Below are 23,324 nucleotides of genomic sequence, written 5' to 3'. Positions count from 1 at the left end.
GGGACTAAGTCCATGGCAGGGTATGGTTCCAAGCAGCTTCCCACCTTAGGCCTGGAGTCTCCTAAGGGTGGTCTAAGACCCAATTTTGGTGAGTAGGAGTGACTGAGCTATCCCTGTAATGACTCTAGGCTTGGTAGCTGGGATAACTGGGTTATCTTGGGTTGAGGCACAGGCTTTTCCAGCCCCAGCTCTATCTGGTAAAGACCTGTCCCCTTGGGGGTGTAAGGGAACAGCTCTCAGATGTGTGACTGTGAGCACCTGCCTGTAGGCAGGCTGCTGGCTCTCGGCTTCTCCCTTTCTGAGCCTTAGATGAGTTTTTTCCTTAGACTTTGCATCCCAGTCCACTACAGAATCGGTGGCTGGGCCCTAGTGCAAGACTGGCCCCTCCAAGGGAGCCCAGAGCTTTGTTAGGGAAATTGGGGGGTAGGGGGACCACAATGAAGCCTATTGTCTCCTGTCCCCTTTTATAGGAAACAAAAGGCTCCCAGTCTCTGGGGAGCCCTAGCCCATGCCCATCCCCTGCCCAACCCCCAATGCCTAGCACACAGGGAGGAGCAAGGGCCACTGGAGACAGGAGGTTTTATTGATACTGATGGGGGTAGGAAAGGCCCCCAGGAGCCTGGGGAAGGGGGGGCTGAATCAGTCAGCAGATGCATAAGGCCTGGGCACATGGGGGTAGGTTAGGGCACATTCATCTCAGGATTCTGTGGCTCCTTCTTTGGGGAAGGGAGAGAGCATCTTGAGGGGGAAGCAATTCAAAGAGCAGCAAGGGAGAGGTTAGGGACATCTGAGAGCTCCTAACCTGAGAGAAGGCACCACAATAGGCAGCAACATCTGTGTGGGAAGCTGGATCAACTGGTCAGTAGGGGTGATGGGGGAGGGGCACTTGGGTTGGCTTCTTGGGGAGGGGTCCAACCTTGGCCTGGGTGACCTCTCAGGAATACCTGGTGTTCCCAAGCAGAGCGGGGCAGGGCCCGAAGCCCCTTTCCCTGTGGGCCTCATTAAGGAGAACTAGGCATTCAGAGAAAAGGGCATTCAGGGAGCCCCCTGGCAAGGGGTGCCAGAATTAGTCCTTAAGGCACAGCTGGGGGCAGACAAGGCGCCAAGGCACAACTGGTGGGGGGGCAGGGGCAGCCTCCAAGCCGAGTGCCAGGGTCACAAGAGGACACAGGACCGCCCACGCTTGATGGGCGTGGGGTTGAGCACAGCCCGGACAGCCTCAGCGAACACTTCCTTGACGCCGTCCTGCTGCAGGGCCGAGCACTCGAGGTAGCGCACAGCATGGATCTGCTTGGCCAGGGCCTGGCCCTGCTGCGGTGTGATGGGTGCCTGGCCCTGCTCCTTAAGGCGCCGTAGGGTGTCAGGCTGGGCTCTCAGGTCCTTCTTGGTGCCCACCAGGAGGATGGGCACGTCGGGGCAGTGGTGGCACACCTCCGGATGCCACTTGTGCCGCACATTCTCGTAGGAGGGCGGACTGGCAATGGAGAAGCAGATGACAAAGACGTTGGTCTGAGGGTAGGAGAGTGTGCGCAGTCGGTCGTACTCCTCCTGGCCCGCTGTGTCCCACAGGTTCAGGTTCACGGTGCGCCCATCCACTGCGCTCTGGGCGCTGTAATTGTCGAACACTGTGGGGATGTACTCCTTGGGGAAGGCGTTGGTTGTGTAGCAGATGAGCAGGCACGTCTTGCCCACAGCCCCATCGCCCACTACCACACACTTGATGCTCTGCATCGTGGGTGCAGCTGCGACAGTGGAGGCAAATGCCTCCTTCCCCTTCTGGGCCCCTCCGGATGCAGTGACCTGTGGACAGATTGAAGGGACACGCATGGTTAGGGAGGCCTCTACCAGCTGGGGAGAAAGAATGGGAACACACAGGGGGAAACCAGCTCCTATTCTCTTAACCTGACACCATCCTGCAATCCCATGAAGACAGATCTCTGAGAGAGCGAGAAACACAATGAGAGAGAGGCCCTGAGACCAAGCCAAGATGCTCAGGTGTAGGGAGGATGGCAGTATAACGTGTAATATGTTATGTGAGGCAAATAAGTGCTGGTACCAGACTGAATAAGGTCAAATCCTGGTTCTTCTATTTCCTATCCAGGTGACCCTGGACAAATTACTTAACCTCTGTATGCCTCAGTATTCTTAGCTGTAATATGAGGGTAAAATGCTCCCTACCTTACTGGGCTGTTGTAAGGATTATGGAAATTAACACATCCAAGGCATTTAGAACAGTACCTTGGGTCATAATAAGTATTTGATAAGTATTAGCTACTTTTTTTCCCCCTCTAGGCAGTATAGACACAAAAAGTGAGGTACGTAAGTAGGGGATCTACCAGATCCTCTACCAAATAGGGACCCCTCCCACTGAGTAGACTGGAGAGGGGTTCTAGCACATAGCAGCTGTCCCAGGTCGCTCTGAGATGTAGCCATGGTAGGGCTTCTACTAACTCAGGGCCCACCCTGCCCAGTGCACTAATGTTTTAACTCCAAACCTGACCTCTTGGCTATTAAGTACAAACGAAAAGGCACAAAGAGAAACCTGCTAAGTAAGGAGCAAAATTGTCTAGACAGCTGCCCTATCTCAATCCAGGGTGCTTGAGGGATGGGGAGAAGGCGGGAGAGCTGACCCCATAACTCCTGTAAGCACAGTAAACCTTCTCTCGCAACTCAGTGCAGGAGAATACTGGAGATTGAGCCAGGGCTGGGATTTGGTCTGGAGTCTGGTATACAATGATGAAAGAGGCAAAGGCTATGGCTCCCAGACATCAGCATCTTCTCTCAAAGCCCTTGGTGGGGTAGGGTAGATCCTCCAAGCCCAGCCAAGAGGGATGGGCGGAAGAGGAAAACAAACATTTGATTTGCCCCTTCATGTTCCTTTTCCTGAGATCATGGCATGTGCCTCCGAAAAATTTCAGAAGCTTCCAGACTCTTGGATAGAGAACATAGTGCCATTAAAGCACCATCACTGAGAATCCATGCCGAAGTCAGACTGGCCAGGGATTCTAATCCTAGTTCCACCAACCAGTTATGTTTGATCTTGGGCAACATATTTAAGTTTCCTGAGTCTCAAGTTTCTCATCTGTAAAATGGGAATAATCTTGCCTATTGTGTTAGAATTGCCAAGAGTATGAAATGAGCAAACATGAAGAAAGTGTTTGGCATGAGGTGTGGCACACAGGAAGTGCCAAATAAACAGGCTGCTGTAATTATTAGTGGGGTAAGTATAAGAGAAGTCCCAGCTCCAGCCATCACCCTGATCCCCTCTGCAGTGCACAGGGCTTTGGGGTGAGGAACTGCTCTTCTGAGTTCTGGAACAGAGCAGAGCTTCCGGAAACCCTGTGATTATTTATACTGCTGTGGCAAGATTCCTCCTCTCCTTGGCTACTTCCTCTCAGCCATGGTGGGGGGGGGGGAGACTTTTTCTGGCCAGTATGTGACTTCCTTTCCCTCTCTCCCACAACCAGGTCCCTACTCCCTGGGAGGAGACATGGGATCTCTAAGCATCCCTTGTTCCACCCAAGCACCATCACTGCTGGCCCATTTTCCCCATTTCACTTTATACAAACTATACCCTCGTCTGAGAACCCCATTACCCTCCCCCAGTTGGACCTCTCAATCATTGGTTCAGAAGCCTCAAAAATCAAATGGAGGGAGGGGGAAGGAATTCCCCCATTGGAAACAGAAACAGAATCCTGGGGGTATGGGATCTGCACAGGACCCAGGGATGGCCCCAGCTCCCTCCCAGGTCCCCACTTCCCCTGGGGCCAGCTTGGAGGGAAATGGTTTCACTCTTAAGGTTGCCTCTCTGGGCATTAAAAATATTTCCATCTTATTTGCATGAATAAGTATATGTTCAATCTCAGGAAAGAAGATAGAGAACGTTGGGAACAGGTCCGGGAAGGAAATAAGGGTCCCCTAGGGCAGCGGAGGGAACCTCAGACTGTAAGTCAAGAGACCTAACCTAAGTCTTAGCCCCAGCTCTGCTCTGCTGCTGATTCACTGCAACCAAGCATGAGGCACTTACCCTCTCTGGGCCTCAGTTTCCCAATCCATGAAATGGGGAGAAAAATGCCTGTGACAAGGGCACTAGGTAGATGAGACATCAAGAGCCCTGGGAGCAGGGGATAGGGTGATGGGGGCAGCAAAGGCCCCCAGGTGGGGGTAGGAGGGCTGAGTCAGGACATGCATAAGGCCTGGGCACACTGGGGCAAGTTGGAGCACATTCATTCTCAGGATTCTGTGACTCCTTCCCTGGGAAAGGAGCAACCAGTTTTTTGGGGGTGGGGGAAAAGAGCCATTGCTTGTGTCCACAGGATTATCTGGGAGACACCGGCAATCTGAGAGGACTCCTGGGCTTGTAAATCTTCAGTTCCACACAGAGCAGGGGAGTGGGTATGGCGGTGTGACTGGGAACTCTTTCCCCTGCAAGCCCAACACTGGGCTGGCCCTGGCAGGAAGGCGTAAGAGGGAACTCTCTGGCCGGCAGTCACCAGGCCCAAGAGAATGGAAGTATAGCAGGCTCCAGGCAGCTCTCCAGGGAGGGGTTATCAACCAGCAATCAGTAAATCAGCCCTCAAAGAAGCTGGGAGGGACGGGGTAGCTTCCGGGCTGGCAAGGGAACAGGGACTGACACCGGAAAAGGATCTGAGTGAGGTAGTGTCCAGAAACAGGGCAAAGCAGAAGCGGTGTAGCTAGAGTCAGGCGCACGAGATGCCTGAATCTGACCTCTGGGGCTCACCTGCTGACTCTGCCCCTTGATCAAAAATCCGCCCAACGTACAACCTTTCCTAGGTCACGTGATGTTGTTACTTGCTCCTTATGACTACCTACTGGTAATATTCCTAATTTACTGATTAGCAAACAAGCTCAGGGCAGTTAAAGTAACCCAACATCACAGAGCTCGTTAGCTTGGAAGTCAGGACATAAACCCCAGTTTTGTGATCCAAAATCCCATGTTTTCCTCAAGGTGTCACACAGCCTCCAAGTTCCCCCTGACCAGCTGTCTTAGAGACCATAAGCAAGTAAGTCACTTCCCTCCCTGGAGCCTCAGTTTCTTCATCTGTACAAAAGGAATGATAACACTTGCCCTCCCTGCCTCAAACAGCAGCAGTGAGGATCCCTGATCATGGGAATGAGTGCACGTTGTAAACTGGGAAGTGCTGTGCACACAAGAGGTTACAAAAGCAATGCCTTTCATCCCAAGAGGCAGAAAGCACTGAGTATGCAGGTGTCTGAGTGGTGGCATCAGCCCAATTCTCCCCACTCAGGTCTAGCTCAGACTTTTGTCCTCTCTCCCAGGACAACTCTTTTCTCTGAAATCCTATGGCCTGAGCTGGGTCAATTAAGTTCCCACAGCTCATTTAAGGAGGGCACATGCTAGAAGGTGAGGTCTAACCTGTGCCACATAAGGGACACTACCACCTTGACGTCGCTCCCACAAGGAGCACAACTCATGCGGGGCTAATGTTGTCTGAGTGTGGTTTCTGGAGCCCAGCTTGCACCCTGTGGGACCTGGTCTTGGGGTGTGGCCCAGGCAGGCCCAGAATGGGGGAGGGAAAGGAAGCAGCAGATTGCCTGATTGCCAGATCTTGGTGTCCGTTAAAGCAGGGGAAGTGTCCCAACTGGGAGTGGGGGAGGGGAAGAATGGGCTGTAAGAAATGGGGGAGTGTGGGGGTAACGGGAACTTGCTGCAGCCTTCTAACCTGCCTCCCTGGCACGGGGCTCCCCTTCTACAGCCCTACCTGAAACTCATTCGAACTACAATCTGTCTGTGGGCATTCTGTTCCTGAGCTCTGGCCACACCACCCTGATCCTCTACATGCAGCCTCCACATACTCTTCCCCAAAACACATCAAGCAGCAATATTTCCTGTCCCTATGGGAATCCAGCATTTCTTCCCCATTTCCATCCTCCAACCCGTCCTTACTCCTGTGTGTACCTCTAACCTTGGTCCTTCAGAGCCAGGCACTCTTGCCACTTCCTCCAGGAAAGTTTTTGTAAATCACCCAAATCCAAATGACTTATCCCATCCCAGGTCTGGTCCCAGTTTCTCTCACAGGTATATTCTAACTTGCATCACATGGAGGCTGATCTGAATCTTATCTCTTGTCACTAGACTGGGAGGGTCTAAAGGGCAAGGTCCTCGCAGATCTATCTCCTTAGGCTGAGCACAGCACACGGTGGCTGTCAGTAAATAACTGAATGAACTCAATCCATCCCTCCTGTCTTTGCACATGGGAGTTCCTCTTCCTAGAATTCTGTTTCCTCGCCTCAGAGCCTCCCAGTCCTGCAGGGTCCAGTTCTGTTCCCCCGCTTCTCTAGGACACCAAAGCAACCCCCTCTCCTGCCCTACCTTCCCCAGCACTGTCTGAACTATTTATTCACTGCACTGAACTGGATGCCTCACGAGGAGGGAAGTCTGTCCCGCTTACTTCCAGAAGCCCAGCAGAGGGCTGGGCAAAAGCTGCAGACTGACACACATCTTCTCACCCATTAATCCAGACTTTGATTCTGGGAACAAGGAAGAGCCTCCATGCCCAGGAGACATAAGACCAGGGTAACCAACTTCCTCCTTCCTCTGTGGAGTACAGTTTAGAATACTGAACACACAGGCTAGATCGCCCTGTCCTCAGATGGACGGCTGAGAGGAGGGGATGCAGGCATAGCTGGCCCAGAGGTGATGAGAAAGAGGGGTAGGAAAAGTCATCCTGATAAGGCTAAGAACTGGGAACATCAGAAGACCGTTGGTCAAGGACGAGGGGAGGGTCAGGGTTTGTATTGGAAATGGCTTCAGAAGCTCTGCAAGTCTGTTTGTTTTGAAGGAGAGGTGGAGAGGTGATATGAAAAGGCTCAAAGGCGCTGCAGCTGGCTGCAGCTGGGCTAGGAGGAGGAAGCTGGGGGAGACATGAGGTCAGTGTGGGGCTGGGACCAGGCCATGGGCTGAGTCTCTCTCATTCTTCCCCTTGTCCCCATCAGCAGGGACAGAACCCAAGACAGCCTAGTTCCCAGCCTTAAAACAAAAAAGAACGTATGCTGAAGAACTCTCCACTTCTTGCTATTCTCCACCCTTCACCCCCTGCAGAGGATCCTGCACTGCAGCAGGTAGGGAAAGAGGCAAAGAGAGTTGACTCCACCTGCTAGGGGCTGGAAGGACGACAGGTGTAGCTGGGAAGGCACTGGGGGGGGGGGGGCTGGGACCCCTTCACTAAAGTCCCAGTCCCTTCCTTCTCTCACCATCCCAGGACCTTGGGTGCTCCACAAGGGGTGAGCCCCCAGGGCCAGGGCAGCTCTGGCTGGGGGAGCTAAGGAGGCTGCCCCTCCCCCCACCAGGCAGCACAGAGGAAGGCTCCAACACTTGCTTCCTCCTCCCTTCCTCCTCCCCGCCTAACAGCAGCTCAGCAGTCCCCGGGCCCCATGAAAGGCCTGTGAAGTGGCACTTCCTTTGCCTTTGCTCATTTCACACGATGCTGTACAGAAATGCCACCCTCCCAATCCTGCCTCCCCCACCTGAAAATACCCCCAGAGAGACCCAGCCCCGCCCCAGCTCTGAGGGGGTTTCCACAGGGAAAAACACATCAGGGAGGAAACTCCGGCACCAATTTTCCACTGTCAGTGGGGCAGAGCTGGAACAGGGCAGAGGGTACTCCCCCATATTGCTGCCCCCCCCAAGGGATAATCCCCAGTACTCTGCCTAATTCTCTGCTCTCAACCTGTAAGAATCCTTGTGCTTTGGGGGAAAGGAGCCACTGGTCCCAACCCTGGACAGATACGCAGAGGCTACTGAGGCCTGTCAGATCAAGGCTGATGTGAGACAGCAGGGCCCAGAGTGGGGGGTACCGCTATAAGGAGCTTCTTAGGGGAAGGAGAGTTAGAGCTCTCAGTATTCTCTGTGTTCACTGAGGGTATTAACGGGCAACTCCCTAATGTTGGAACTGAATGACAAGAGGCAAAGTTGACCAAGGTTATACATATTCGGGAGCAAAGCCAGGACAAGGACCTGGGGCTCCTAACCTCCAGCCTGATGTCACTTCCACAAAGGAAAAGGTGAAGACTGTTACTCTGGCCTGGGAATGGGCCCATGTTTCTGGCCTCATTTAGGATGACCCAACAATGGTTTTATTCCTTCAGGAAATGGGCCAAAGGGATCAGGTTGATGCCTGAACCCTTTTTGCTTCCAAGTTCCCTGGCTCTCACGTCTAGCCAACACTAGGCTATCCATGATCTAGAACTGACATTACTGGGCAGACAGCCACTCTCGCCTGCCCCAACTGAGGAGCTCCTCCTGTAAGCTCTAGCTCCTGGGGAGATGTCCTCCGCCCATGACAGGAGGACAAAAGAGGAAGCTAGACCCTAGACAGGAAAACCAATCTGTTCTGGGCCCAGGCTTTGTCTTTGGTTTCCCTCCTCACAGACCCCTATAAGCCTCACCACTAATGGGTCTACACTGTATATGGAGGGAGAGGTCTTCATTCTGGGCCCAGGCCCTTCTTCCCAGCTGTCTCATTACAGCGACAACTTCTCGTATCTTCCTGCTATGACCTCCTAAATGCTCACATCAGCCACCTCATCCGACCTAACACATTTGGCCAGAAACAACTCTCCATATCCTAGATTCCCAACCAGGATCTGTGACAATCTCACATCAGCCATTTCTTCATAAAATAAGTACTAGTTTAGCAGGTAGGGAGTCAGAACTCCTGGATGGTTTTTTAATGAGCCAGGATACTGAAAAAGCACCTTGCATGCACACCCTTCTCTGAGCTGGAATTTTTTGCAGGTTCTAGAATTTCCTCCTGGAGTGGAACCCCCTATACCTCCCAGAATGACAGTAGGAGATACGGGTGGGTGGAAGAAGGGACAATTCATGGGAGAGGAACAACTGTGACACGGGGGAAGGATAGAATGAGGAACCGGATTAGCTCTTAAATCTAGTTGTGCTTGGGAATCCCAAAAAAGTTCCCCTCCACTTCTCTTTTTTTTTCCTAATGGAGAGAAATGACTACAGTAGCCTTGAGGAGGTGGAGAGGCAGGATCTCTCAGCGTGCTTCCCAAAAACTTGAGGAAGGAGCTTTAGAATGGGGACAGGAGCTTATAAAGCCAGGCCAGGTTGAAGTTAAACTCAAGAAGAGAAATTCCTGAAACAGAGGGAGTTAGGCTCCTGGATGAGAGGGGGAATATTAATGATGCCTGAAGGCAGAGGGGTCCGCAGGGGGCTTCCTGATGCAGCCCAGGGCACATGGGTTCCCAGCCTGGGCAGGTCCTGCAGGGAAGCAGGGAAGAGGGAGCAGCCACCTTTGCCTCACACCCCTCTTCTTTTCCTGAACTGGAACTGAACAGTTAAGACCTAAGTTAGACCAGCAATACAGTCTTCCCTCCAGAATCTTGCCTTTGCCCTCTCCCTTTCCTTCCACCACACCTAGCTGACCTCGTCCCATTCTCCCTAACAGGTGGTGTTGGAACCAGTAAGCACTGGAGTCAGGGGCCTTCAGGCTCTCCCCCAGCCTCCAGACCTGGCCCCTTGGTTAAGCATCCAACAGTGTGGGTGATTTTGATTTCCCATGGCCTCTCTCACCAGTTTTACTCCTGTGTCGCTCTACCCTGACTGCTACAGACTGCTTCCTCCTGCCTAACCACAACCTCACCCACGGCAGGCTCCCTTCATTTGGCTGGCTTCCCCTGCTCTGGGCCCTCTCAAGGCTGAGGGCCGTTATTTTGTCTCCAAGAGATAAAGATATAGACATGTGGACATACCATGCAAATACACATAGGGAAAGGTTTTCCAGCCCTTTGATCATCTCTGTCACTGGGAGGTTGTAGCCTGTCTCTCTGAGGTAGGGAGATCTGGAAAAGGCTCTCAAACTCACCAAAGATCTGGACCCCAAAGCTGGAGATAAATGGCTGAAGGGGAAGGAGACAGAGAAAGAGATCGAGAGGAGCGAGGGAAGGTGGAAGAAGCAAAAGAGTGGATGTGTGTTTGGGAGCGAGAAGCCAGGCCCGGGGCGGGGGGTGGGGGGGTGCTGCAGGAAACAGAGGTGGACGGAGGGGCAGGGCAGGTGACAGGACAGGGCCTAGGCATGACCGTGTTTAGGTTAAAGACGAAGAGGGTGATGGAGAGTCTGTGAATAGGGTCTGAAGAAGGAATGCAGGAAGAGAAATGAGAATGTATAGAATTCAGGGACTAACGATGGGGCAGGGAGGGGGGGAAGAGGAGATGCTCCCAATCATTTCCCAAGGCCAGAGCCCCTGCTGCCTCCCAGCAGCTCTATTCTCTCTATCTCCTCACAATAGTCCTGCTCTCAGTGATGCCCTCTTGTCAGGGCCCACCAGTATCTCTGAATGCGAGTCATTCCATCTCTAGTCACCGGACAAGACCAGGTCCTCTCCTTCCTCAGTTTACCCCCAAAAGAGCAAGGCCAGGCTCCGGTCAACTAGGCACAGAGATGTTTGCTAACTAAATACCTGTTGCTTCATTCCAGGGATGAAGAGGTTGGGCGTCAGAAAAACAGGCATACAGAGAGCGGGATTGGGGCTGGCGGGGCTCCCCCCTCCCTGCCCTCCTCTGAGTGCACAGGACCTTGGACTGCAGCCTGCGAATGTGGGTCCGGATTGGCACCGATCTTCCAGGGAGGGAGCTCTTTTTCTGCAGTCTAGGGCTTCCCAGGCCACAAACACCGTCCCCTTCCAACCTCCCAAATGTCACAACTGCCGGGGCGGAGGGAGAGCGCCTTCTCCAGCCCAGAGGGCCCCCTTCCTTCACACACTTCGGAACCCCCCCAACTTCTGAGGTCACCCCACCCCTGAGTCCCATCTCCCCGCTCTGAGCTCTTCCACTTCGGAGACTTTTCTCTCGGAGCGGGAGACCCTCCCACCTCAGCGGTCCCTCGTGGCTCCCTCCCTCGATACAGAAACCCACCCTCCCAGAACTGCCGCCGGCTCGCAGTGGCCGGCTCCCCGCCCCGCCCGCCCGGCCGCGCCCGCCCAACTCGCCCTGAGCCGAGAAGCTCCCGCCCGCGGCCTCCCGCAAGCAAACTTCCCCGGCCCGCGCCAGCGCGCAGTCCCCGCCAGCCCGGCTCCCCTCCCCCGGACCCCCAGTCCGCCGGCCCGCGCCGGGCCTCACCTGGTGCCCTCCCCGCCGCGGGGGAGCTGGGGGCGGCGGCAGCGGCTCGGGGCTCGAGAAGGAAGTGAGAGCGGGAGGCCGGAGGAAGTGGGGGGGGCGGGCCGATCGGGGCGGGGCGCGGGGGCGGGCCGGGGCGGGGCCCGACCAGGAAGTGCGAGGGGCCTGAGCCCCCCGCCCGGGTCTCCACTCCCCACCCCTCCCGCCTGCCCAGCCCCGGGCCGGGGCTTGGGCTCCCCCACCCCAGCCCTCTGCCTCGGAGGCCTTTAAGTCAGGCCTCCTAGGGTCAGTTCTCCTCGTCTTCTTGCCACCCCAACCCCAGTAGAGGGTTTTGTCCCCCTCCCCGTATCTCGCCCCCACTAACCCCCGCGGGAAGATGCTGAGAACAGGCGTCTCAAGGCTGGGTGCCTCAGTCAAGCCCAGGGATCGAGCGCTGGCCAAGGCTGGGGGTTGGCCAGAGTGGGTCCGGCTGGGGCAGTCCCCACCCCTGCCCCGAGCCCCAGGGGAGTGCGGAGTGGTGGTGATTCAGCAGTGGGAAGGCCCCAGACCCCTGGGGAGGGTGCGGAGACTGGGGGAAGAGGAGCTGGCGTCAGCACCCGGGGAAAGACAAGATCAGCAGAGGCGCCGGCGGAGCCGCGGGCCCCAAAAACAGGATGTCGTGTCGTCGTTCCGCAACCGGCTGCTTGGTGCGCCTGGGCTCTGGGGAGGGGGCGGGGCTGGCGCAGGACGTATGCCTCCCCTCGCCCGCTCTCCTCGGCGGGGCGCGCAACTGCTTAGAGCTGCAGGGCCGCACCCAGGCCCGAGATCCTGCCGGCGCCCTGGGGACCAATGGGTGGGCGGGCTCGTGGGCGCCCTCTGGTGCTTCTGCACCCAGGTCTTGCGCGTGGAGCTCTGACTCCGGAATGGATATCCTTCCTTCCTTCAACACAAACTTTCTGAGCGCCTACCACGTGCAGAGCTCCGTGCTGGGTGCTGTGGAGGAAAACTGAGAGGCGTTTAAGACAAGCTCCCTGTCTCCAAGAGGCTTTCCAGATGAAGAGAAAGAACAACTCCGAGAATAAATAGCTTAACCTGTCAGAGCCTCAGTTCTATCTTTGGTAAAATAGGATAACCTCTCCATCCTATTGTTGTGGAGATAACATGAGAATGGATGTAAAGGGCGTGCTGTCAAGGCCTGGTTCAAAGTAAACATTCAACAAATGCCTTTAGAGAACAATCATGCTAGGGGCGCCTGGGTGGCTCAGTTGGTTAAGCGACTGCCTTCGGCTCAGGTCATGATCCCAGGGTCCTGGGATCGAGCCCCGCATCGAGCTCCCCGTTCCGCGGGAAGCCTGCTTCTCCCTCTCCCACTTCCCCGGCTTGTGTTCCCTCTCTCTCTGTCAATTAAATAAATAAAATCTTTAAAAAAAAAAAAAGAAAGAAACAGGTAAAATTAATTTTAATGATATGTTTTACTTAGCCCAATATATCAAAAATATTATCATTCAACCTATAACCAATATAAAAATTATTGACTCTCCAAAGAATAGGATATTTCACATTCTTTTTTTTTTTTGTACTAAGGCTTTGAAATCTGGTATGTGTTTTACACTCACAGAACATCTGAATTTTGGCTAGACATATTTCATATGTGCTCAACAGGACATACAGCTGGGGGGTAAGGTATAGGATAACGAAGGAAAGCCTCTGTCAGATTCAGACTGGTAGATAACTGAGTAGGTGAATTCATTCTCTATGAGCCTTCTGGGAAAGCTTGTTCTGATCCTCCTAGGTGGAGTTTGGGTCTGTCTCCTCCCTCCCTGTAGCACTTGGGATAGACTCCTCTGTGTGGAGAAGAGGAGAGCGGGAAAGACAAAAGGGAAATCTGATTCCCCTCTATACCTTACTGGGAGCACATGGCTGGCGCTTGGTGTTTGCTCTTTAAGAAAGGATTGTGAGTTTCCATAAAAGACAGCATTCAGTGGAGGACTACATACTAAAGCAGCTTCTATGAAGCCACTAAAAACTATGTCCCAGAACAAAGGGTTTTGAGCTGAGTTCCTAGAGTTCCCTTCCCAGGACTTGAAAGTGGGAAAATAGTGGGGCTCTGGCCTCCCTTCCCTTCAGCCAGAGTTGGTTTACTTTTATCTGATTTATATACTAGTGTTCTGGATGAAGCATTTTTTGGTTTTTTTTTTTTTTAAGATTTATTTATTTGAGAGAGAGAGAGAGAGAGAGCGCGAGAGGGAGCACGAGGGGGAGGGACAGAGGGAGAGAGACAGACAATCCCAAGCAAACTCTGTGCGGAGCACAGAGCCTGAGAGCATGACTCTAGCCAAGAGTCGGGGCCTCAACTGACTGTGCCCCCCAGGTGCCCCAAGAGCTTATTTTTTAAAAGTTTCCTGTAAAAAATATTTGAAAATCAATTTTAGAAGCATAGCGGTAAGAAGAGGTTGCACATAACACACAGTAAACCGAAAGGCTGGGTTGGCAGCCTAGGCTCGGACTGAATTTCCAGAGCCCTTGGTCATGGGCATGCCTGGCCCTGGTTCAGCTTGCTTAAGTGGGAGAGCCTGACTTGACCTTGAGGATTTCATGATCTGGTGGGATATGGGGCTGCTGCATATGAAAATACCAGAGGAAGAAGAAAGAGCCCTGCGCTGGGCTTCAGAGGGCCTGAAGTCTAGTGTTGGCTCAGCCAAACTGGCCACTGAGACCATAGGCTAGGCCTCACCCTTCTCAGGGTCTCAGACTCCTCCACTGGAAAACAAGGGGTTAAAACAGATGATACTTTTGAGCTCTGACTTTCTATGATATACTCTTTAGAATAATAATTAAGTGATTAAGGCTTATGCATGTAACTTATTGCTCATAGTTCTTTAATACCATTTAGGTCATCTTGCTTTGTGTTCTAGTTAATTGTATCTGTGCCTAATGTCTGTCTCTCCCACTGACTATAAGTCCTTTGAGGCTGTGTCTGATTCATCTTTGTGTTCACCCACTGGGCCTGGCACAGGCAGGCCTGAGCACCCATTTGTCTTCAGTATATATCTGTGGAATAAAATTGCAGTAATAAAGCACTGACCTGGGTAGAACCATTAGAGGCCAGATGACTTAGAGCCACTTTTAGGGCACAGATATAGGATGGGCCAATAAGGCCACAGGAGTGGGAGACAGGTAATGGGGTGGGAGTGTCTGCAAAGGTTTCTTGGAGGAGGAAGATGCTTAGCTGAAGAATATAAGAAGAGGACACAGACCCCATAGGGCTGTTTCTTCTTCCTCCTCTCTCACTTGCTTTCCCTGAATAGGTGAGCTCTTGGTAGGTCGCGTATGTTTGTGCTCACAAGCAGCTGAGAAGCAAGGACACGGGCTGGGACATTCAGAAGAGAGACAGTGTATGAAAGTACCCGGTGGGGGATAAAACAGAGAGATCATAGACAGGTTCTGAAGCCAGACAGTCCAGGATTCAAATCCTAGTTGTATCACTTTCGTAGTGGCCTTTGACAAGTCACATGAACTCTCTCATTCATTCCTTGAACTCCTATTTATTGAAAACCTTCTCTGGGCTAGGTATAATGTCACATGTTAATGACGCAGTGGTGAAAACATAGATAAGTCCCCATTCTGATGTAACTAGCAAGGGAGATAGATCATAAAGAGGTGCTTATGTGCTCTAAGAGCATAGAACAGAGTCATTTACTTCCATTTTTAAATGACAATGCTACGTGCTTTGTGGAATTGTGAGGATTAAATGAGAGAATGCAAATAGAATGCCTAGCAGATTGCCCAGGGTACAACAAACATTAATTTCTCTCTATGTCCATGACTTGGTTCCCCTAAAAGAGCAGGGCGGAGACAGAAAGGAGGAAAAAAGCCTTGAAATGATTTCACCTCTGCCCTGGTGTCTTCCAAACAGGTCTTCCCAGCCTAGTCTGTATGAGCTCCATCTCCTATAGCTCACCAGTGGCTCACAAGGGTCTTCTGCTCGGTCTCAGCCTCAACCTCTTCAGACTAACCCTAAATCTGAGTTTTCCTTAGTCTCTGATGGGGCTCCTCTTGATTCCCTGGTGTTCTCTCTCTCAGCTTGCCTTAGGAGAAGTAGGAGTCTCCCCTTCGTTACTGTTCTTCATTGCTACCCCCAAAGACAAGCCTGATGTCCCATTTCATGACATGGGAAAATGATGAGCAAGACAGGAGATAGCAAAAAGAACAAACAGGGGAAGTGACAAATGAAACAGAGTTCTAGAGTTGCATCCTCTGATCCATCGTTCCTGATGGATGGTAGGAAGGAACTAGATGGGGGTAGGAAGGGCTAGGGCCTGGCCTTATCTCCTAGGAGGGTCCCTCCTCTCCCAGGCAGGTGGGATAATAGTTGCCCTGTTTCCCTCCAGGGCACTTTTGCATCTTTGAGGTTTTCCAAACTGGGTGGCACTCACCTCATTTGGCATAATCCCCTCTGGGAATTCCTCCTTCTTCAGCTCTGGTGTGACCCAGAAACAATTCAGTTTCTGTGGTCAGGCCACAGTGTCAAGATGTGAATCTAGGCAATCTAATTCCAGAACCCCTCCCCCTCACCCCAGTTGTGTGCCTCTGCACACCCTCTGATTGCTTTAGGCAATTACTTGCTCCTCCTGTTTTCCCTCACCTGACCCTGTACCAATTCCTCTCGAGACATTATCAACAAGTGCTAATTACTATTCATATAGAAATTTCCCCCCAAAACTGAGCTCTTCAAAGATAGGAACTGGGTTGTTATGAACAGGTGCTCAGTATGTTTAATCAATAAATGAACATTGGTACTAAGATCCTAGACCTGATTTTGGAAGAGGAGGTGATTTTCTTTGTGAAACTAGTATGGGAAGAATTACTAGAAGCCAAAATCTCTTTACTCATTCCTACCCAGCCAGATCCTGGGCGGTTTCTCAGGGATAGCGGTACTTGCCATTTTTGGACACCAGAGGGCGCCACTGAGAACACAAATCCCCATATTCGGGGATTCTAAACTAAACTTTTGTGAGCAGATTTAGGACTCTTTATGGCACTTCTAGTGAAGATACTGTCATTTCCCAAATGAAAGCTATCAGTAACCAGAAACCCTGTGGTGTCGAGGAATGACAGCTAGAGACATGACAGCCAGTTCATAGAGAACACACATCATTCATTCACGCACTTTTATTGAGTACCAGGTTTGTACTTGGTCAAATCCTAGCCTGGGGGAGTATGAAGGTGAATGAAATTCAATCCCTGATGAACCCAGAAGCTAATGGGGAAGCCAGATACTTATGAGATAATCATAATCCAGTTGTATCAGTACTCTAAGGTATAGCAGAAGACTGGAGACACAGGGCAAGTTGGGCAAGTCAGGCAAGGTGGCAAAGGAAGGAAGGGGTGAGTTTTGAGCTGGGTCTTTTTTTTTTTTTTTTTTTTTTTTTGACTAATCACAACTTTTGGTTCATGCTATTCTGTCATCATTGGTCAAGGCATGGATGCTTTTCTTTCACTGGAGCTGAGACTTGCAGGATAGAGAGAAAATTCCAAAGGAGAGAGCTTGGTGTGGTGGCCTCAGCCTTAGTTTCTTTATCTACAATGAGTATAGCCTCTGTCTTACCTAGAAGAGCTCTTGTGAATGAGAGAGTTGTTTGATGTGAAAGCTCGGGCAAAGAGTGGAATGGAGGCACGAGAATTGTTAGTCCAATTCGATTTAACCAACATCTGCAGAATATCAGGAGCAAGGCCCTGAGAGCAATTCAAGGGAGATACACCTGGTATACGGTAAAGGCTTGGTGTAAAAGTTTAAAAAAGACAGATGGGAGAAAAAAAAAACTCTCTGTTTCCTCTTGAGACTCATAATGTGATGAGGGGTTCTTGCAGAGGCTACACTCACATGAGGACCCAACATAGGGACTGTTGAAGTGAGAGTCACAGCTTCAGATCCAGGAAGATCCATGAGGTCTCAGGATTTTCCTGTGTTGTAGAATATTAAAGCCAGACTGAATTAATAATCTAGTACTTATACACCCTATAGTTGGGGAGACTGAGATCCAGAGGGGAACTTTTTTTTTCCTAAAGATTTTATTTATTTATTTGAGAGAGAGAAAGAGAGTGCATGAGCAAAGGGGAGAGGCAGAGAGAGAGGGAAAAGCAGGCTCCCCTGCTGAGCAGGGAGCCCAGTGGGGGCTCATTCCCAGGTTCCTGGGATCAGGACCTGAGCCTAAGGCAGACACTTAACCGACTGAGCCACCCAGGTGCCCTGGCAACTAGGTTTTCTGATGTTAATCATGATCTTGGAGGCGGAGAGAGGAAACCGAAATGTTCCTCCTGTTATCTAGGCCATGGCTTTCGTTCCCAGATACCGTTTATTTTTATTTTTGTTTTAATTGTGGTAAAATACACAGAACATAAAGTTTATCTTCTTCACCATTTTAAAAAAAGATTTTATTTATTTTGAGAGAGAGGAAGAGAGTGAGCACGAACTGGGAGGAGGGGCAGAGGCAGAGGGAGAAGCTGACTCCCCGCTGAGCAGGAAACTGACTTGGGGCTCATCCCAGGACCCCGGGATCATGACCTGAGCCAAAGCAGACACTTAACTGACTGAGCCACCCAGGTGCCCCTTCTTCGCCATTTTTAAGTGCATAGTTCAGTCATGTTAGGTACATTCACATTGTTTTGCAACCAATCTTTAAATACTGAACTATATCCTTTAAACAATTCCCTATCCTTGGGCGCCTGGGTGGCTCAGTCGTTAAGCGTCTGCCTTTGGCTCAGGTCGTGATCCCGGTGTCCTGGGATCGAGTCCCACATCGGGCTCCCTGCTTGGCGGGAAGCCTGCTTCTCCCTCTCCCACTACCCCTGCTTGTGTTCCTGCTCTCGCTCTCTCTCTCTGTCAAAAAATAAATAAATAAACAATTCCCTATCCTCTCCTGGCAACCACTATCCTGCTTTCTTTCTCTCTGAATTTCACTACTTTAGGTACCTCATATAGGTAGAATCATATAGTATTTATCTTTTGTGATCAGCTTATTTTACTTAGCATAATGTCCTCAAAGTTCATCCATGTTGTAGCATGTAGAATTTTCTTCCTTTTTAAGGCGGAATAATATTCCACTGTATGTATATACCACATTTTGTTTATTCATCTGTCTTTCCATTCAGATTTTACCTTTTGGCTATTGTGAACAGTGCTGCTATGAACATGGGTGTACAAATATCTTTTTGAGACCCTGTTTTCAATTTTTTTGAGTGTATATCCAGAAGTGGAATTGCTGGATCATATGCTACTTCTTTCTCTTTCTCTTTTTCTTTCTCTCTCTCTTTCTTTCTCTCTTTCTTTCTTTTTAAAATTAAGGAGGCTCCACACCCAATGTGGGGCTTGAACTCAGGATCCTGAGATCACGAGTTGCATGCTCTACTGACTGAGCCAGCCAGGCACCTCATATGCTAATTCTGTTATTAGTTCCCAGCCACCATTTTAGCCTCACAGGAAACGCAACATGCTTTGACAGGTTCAAGTTTTTGGTGTGAATTGGTAACAGACCCTCACTTCCTGCCTTCAAGACCCAGGCTTTTTGTATCAAATGGGTTATGCACCCATACTCCCTAAAAAATCATGTGGTAGCTAAGAGAAACAATGCAGTCAAGTTTAAAGGAAGTTAAACATGTTTTACTTTCTTTTTTGCTGGGGTATTCTCTTAGACAAATGAGTGAGTAGGCAAGTTGGCTTAGGCAGAAGTGACAAGCTAGCAATCTGAGTGATTAATTTACACTGCAAATGTGTTTATATGGTCCATACAGGGCTTTTCACATTTATTTATTTATTTATTTATTTAAAGATCTTTTATTTATTTATTTATTTTTGGTCAGAGAGAGAGAAAGCACAAGCAGGGGGAGCAGCAGGCAGAGGGAGAAGCAGGCTTCCTGCTGAGCAAGGAGACCAATGTGGGACTCGATCCCAGGACCCTGGGATCATGACATGAGCCGAAGGGAGACAAGTAACTGACTGAGCCACCCAGGTGTCCCAGGGCTTTTTACTTTTAATTAATTGCTAGTACTAAAAAAGGGGATATGTCATGTAAAAGTTCAGCTTTCTAACTTCTCTTAAAGATGATCCAGCAATACTGAGTCCACCTTCCTGCCTTTTCTCCATTGTGCCATAGTCCCCGCCACTCCCTATTATTCACCTACTTCTCTCAATTGTGTTATCTATTTGCCAACTTTGCCATTTGAGCTTAAGGGCCCTGACTCAGAGCATATGTCTAGTAGAACCTAGGTCAGGTGCTCATCTGTTCTGGCCAGTTTCCCAGCACAGAGTTGTTATTCAATAAATATTTTAGTGATCAAATGAATTAACTCATGTCTACCAACTTTTACTGAGCACTTACTTTGTGCAGGGCCTATGGCTGCATCCTCCTTTTTCAAAGATGAATAAGACACTACCCCCTGACATTTGAAAACTCAATCTTACGGGGTGGAGGGAGGTGGACATCTGTTTGGTCTAATTCTGGACTTGAGGCACTGGTCAGAAATGGGAGTTCCTGAGGAGACCTTGAATTGTATCTGGAAGAAGGAAAGAACAGCTACACGGGGAGCTGGAGGTAAAGGGGAGAGTGTTTCAGGCAGAAGCAACAGCAGATACAAAGGTCCGATGGTGAAGGTTCAACGTGTTTGAGGAACTTAAAGAAGGCCAGTGTGCTCGGAGCTTGAGAGTGGGGAAGAGTGGTAGTAGATGAGGTTAGAAGTGTATTTTTACATCAGCAGCCTATCCCCTAAGCCAGGCAGCTGTTGGGCAAATCCATGTTCCTGGTCTTCAGAGGGCTCGCTCAGAACAGGTAGCTGGCTTAGCACTGTCAGTCAGAGGAGAGACTGCGCCTAATTCCTTCCCCTGCCTCCGGTGCCAAGGGCAGGGTAGGGCACAGAGCAGGTTTTAGTAAAGATCTGCTGACAGCATGCTCGAGAGAGAACAGGAAATGCAGGCTCTGTTGAAGGAGGCCCACGCGCGGCTCTCTTCATTGGGGCACTCATTCTAAGTCGCCAACACCTCCTCCAAGCGACACTGAGAGCTGGGAGAGTGAGAGGCCGAGAGGAACCAGCCACAGGCCCTACCCACAAAAACCTCAAAGGGGAGGGGATTTGAGGGGCAGGTGGGAAAACGGGCTGTGACAGTTAAAGGAGGGCATCCGACTTCGCTTGAATGAGGCGGGAAGGGAGGTCAGCAGATGGGCAGATGGGGTCCTTTAGCCGAGACTTAAGGGATGTGTAGGGCAATTGTAACTATAGAGTTTTGGACGTTTCATTTTGTTATCTGGCATCATTTCCTCTGAAAACACTCGCAGTCCCGAATGGGTTGCCCCGGGGCGGATCCTCGCTTCACTCCCCAACCCCTCTGCAAAGGGGCAGGGCCTCCCAGGAGCTCGAGTCCTGTCTGCAGCACCCAGATTTGCCCGCCAGGGGCCACTGCGCGCGGGTGACTAAGCGCGCAGGTTCCTAAACTGCAGAGGAGGAAGCTGATCGGCTGCGCGGCGCGGCGGGAGGGCGGAGCCTGAAAGCCGGCCCGAAGTGGGGGGGCTGGGAGCGTGCCCCCGGCCCAACCCGGCCAGGCCGTTGTCGCTTCAGGCATCCCGGGACAGCAGTCGTTGTGCCGGGGGCCTCTGTCCAGCCCGGCTCCAGAGCTGAGGCGAGTGGAGCAGCACCGAGGCCCGGAGATCGGGGCAGGGCAGTTACTGCCGCCGTCGCCGCAGGCCTGGGTTACCTGAGCGACTGCGTGTCCGGGGCGCGCCCGCCCATCCGCCGGCGGTTAGAGCGGGAGAGACTCCCGTGGGGGAAGGGGAGGCCGGGACCCGACCCTTGGTGCGGGAGGGGGAGTCCTGGCAGACACTAGTGCGGACCCGGGCCGGGGAGAGCCCACCGCGGTCTGGGGGGACCCGGCAGCTGCCTCTAACAGGTTATTCCGGGATAAGCTCGGCGCTGGGGCGGGCCGGGCTTCGCTGGGGGCCGGGCGGCGCGGGGCGGGCCTGCAGGAGAGCACGCCCCCGCCCGCCCCGGGCCCGCCCCGCGCCGCCCGCCAGCCTGCGGAGGAGCCGCTGTCCCGGGCCTGGCCAGTGCGCGTCCGCCTGCTGAACCTGGGCACCGCCGGCCGCCTGGGCACGGGACTGGGCGGGGGCGCTGACCTCGGCCTAGGAGGCCTGGGATCCCGGAGCCGCCCGCGCCCGCGGGGACCTGCGAGTTGCACGCCCTCCCCGAGCCAGTGCTGCTCGCGGCTACTCGGCGGGGAGAGGCCAGGTGCCCCCCTCTTCCCCTCTCTTCCCTCCCTCCCCCACTCCGGTGCCCGCGGGAGATCCCGCCCGTCCGCCTCCTCCCGCAGAGGTGTAGCCCGCTGCGGAGCTGACGGCGGCCCCGCAGCCACCCTGTCCAAACTCTCCGGAAGCGGCTGGAGCAGACTCGGCGCTCAGGCCGCCGCAGCTCCCGTGGACCCACTGTTGGACCGGAGGAACCCGCCCTCCTCCCGCGCCCAAACTTGGAGCACTTGACCTTTGGCTGTCGTAGGAGGCAGGCCGGCGGGTGGCTGGACAGCTGCGGCGCCTCGAGGGCATCTTGCCTGGGGTTCCAGGACTGTCGGCTACACTTCTGGGCTCCCGGCTTTGCTCTGGGATCCCGAGGTGTCCACATCAGGCGCATGTTGACTGAGACCTGGAGTCATGGATGTGTGCTCCCGTGTTGCCCTGTGGCTCTTCTGGGGGCTCCTCCTGCATCACGGCCAGAGCTTCAGCCATAGTCACAGTGAGAAGGCGACAGGAGCTGGCTCGGGGGCTAGTTCTGAGGAGTCCACTGCAGCAGGTAAGGCCTTGCCACGGGCTGGACTGGGCTGGGAGGGTTGACTCAGGACTGAGGTGCCTGAGTGGGCAAGTTGAACCTTAGGTTTCCACATGTGCGGCTGATGGCACTGCCTGTTCTCAGTAGTCCAAGGAGTTCTTTCTGTTCAGGAGCCATGGCTAAATGTCTCTGTCCCTGACAACAACTTCTTTCCTCCTCTCTCCCCAGGATGTCTTTTGTTGGCAGTGAGAAGGGGTTGGCCTTTCGGGCACCTTGGCCTTTCAGATCAGCAAGCCAGGACCCCTTCTCAGGACTACTTGTCTGGAAGAATGGCCTAGGCAGATGATAAGTCTTTTGGCCATGATAAGTCTATTGCTTTTGGCCAGTTTCAGCACTTGGCAGCACAGGGAGGGTTGAGGCTACTGGGCTGGGCAGGGAAAGTCAGGGCTGGGCCAACTCTGTTGCCCTATAGCTTGGTGTTGAGGTGTGCCTTTCTGTTCCAACAAGCGTGGGAAACTTAGTCCCTCCCTTCCCTTAGGTAATCCGCTGTCTTTTAGCTATCCCATTTGAAATATCAAGGCAGTTCCTTAGATCGAATACTACTTACCACTAGGGAGTTAAATGGCTTTTTCTTATTGTGGGTATGGTATAATTTCTGGGGCCACTTGTTGATTTATGCCATTTCTTCTGACTGATGAGGGTAGGAATTCTATGATATTTTTGATCTGTCCTGTCTTTCTTTATGCACTCATGGAGCCTTGTCAGGTATCAGGAGCCCTGGAGTTCTGTTGCAGAATGCAAAAGAAAAGAATACTTTTAAAATTCAGTTGTTTTACACAAGACTTAGAAGGAATTCAGTTTTCTTTCCCCATTTCTCTCACCCTGTCACTGTGATCTATCCAAAGCAGTGGGTTGCGGATTAGGGAGTGTTTATAGCTGAGTTCTTTATGAGGGGACTGCTCAGGGATACCCATTGATATAGGAGGAAAAGGAAACATAGGTCATGGTGGCTGGGAGGTTTCATGGATGGATCCAGATGCTGGCTTTGATGATAGAACCTTTCTCCGAAAACCCTCTCTTTTAACTTCTTTGACTGGGCTGGGTGTACCTGAAGGGCTGAGTTGCAAGTAGGGTTGCCCTACGTACAAACATAGCACCTAGGCTGTTATTTTGTTTTTTTAATTTTTTATTTTATTTTATTTTTTTAAAAGATTTTATTTATTTGACAGAGAGAGACACAGCGAGAGAGGGAACACAAGCAGGGAGAGTGGGAGAGGGAGAAGCAGGCTTCCCGCCGAGCAGGGAGCCCCATGCGGGGCTGCGTCCCAGAACCCTGGGATCATGACCTGAGCTGAAGGCAGACGCTTAACGACTGAGCCACCCAGGTGCCCCGTAGGCTGTTATTTTGAAGATTGGTTTTTCT

At 52.0% G+C, this 23,324-nt stretch overlaps 2 protein-coding genes across 4 annotated transcripts in view; one reads left to right on the top strand and one right to left on the bottom strand.

Annotated features, from left to right (window-relative positions):
- Window positions 1-562: 562 nt before the first annotated feature.
- Window positions 563-11,269, bottom strand: RHOG (ras homolog family member G). The gene is made up of 2 exons (XM_025894258.2): window positions 11,120-11,269; window positions 563-1,800 (listed from the first exon to the last, which is right to left on the bottom strand). Exon 2 carries the CDS (start codon window positions 1,729-1,731, stop codon window positions 1,156-1,158), a length of 576 nt encoding a protein of 191 aa, XP_025750043.1. The 5' UTR covers window positions 1,732-1,800; window positions 11,120-11,269; the 3' UTR covers window positions 563-1,155.
- Window positions 11,270-21,154: 9,885 nt separating this feature from the next.
- Window positions 21,155-23,324, top strand: part of STIM1 (stromal interaction molecule 1) — a 188,838-nt gene continuing 186,668 nt past the window's right edge. The window contains exon 1 of one of the 3 annotated variants that reach the window (XM_073879621.1): window positions 21,155-21,925. In XM_073879621.1, the coding sequence (XP_073735722.1) occupies window positions 21,787-21,925 (139 nt within the window). In that variant the 5' untranslated portion in view covers window positions 21,155-21,786. The remainder of the gene's footprint in view (window positions 21,926-23,324) is intronic. The other 2 variants (XM_025848489.2, XM_073879625.1) reach the window with 2 other exon arrangements.

Source organism: Callorhinus ursinus, unplaced genomic scaffold (genome assembly GCF_003265705.2).
Source record: "Callorhinus ursinus isolate GAN/ISIS: 27379988/994484 unplaced genomic scaffold, GSC_fseal_2.0 scaffold35, whole genome shotgun sequence".
Classification (NCBI taxonomy): domain Eukaryota; kingdom Metazoa; phylum Chordata; class Mammalia; order Carnivora; family Otariidae; genus Callorhinus; species Callorhinus ursinus.
The sequence above is the reverse complement of the archived record's forward strand: the minus strand, read 5'-3'. Positions and strand labels throughout refer to the sequence as shown.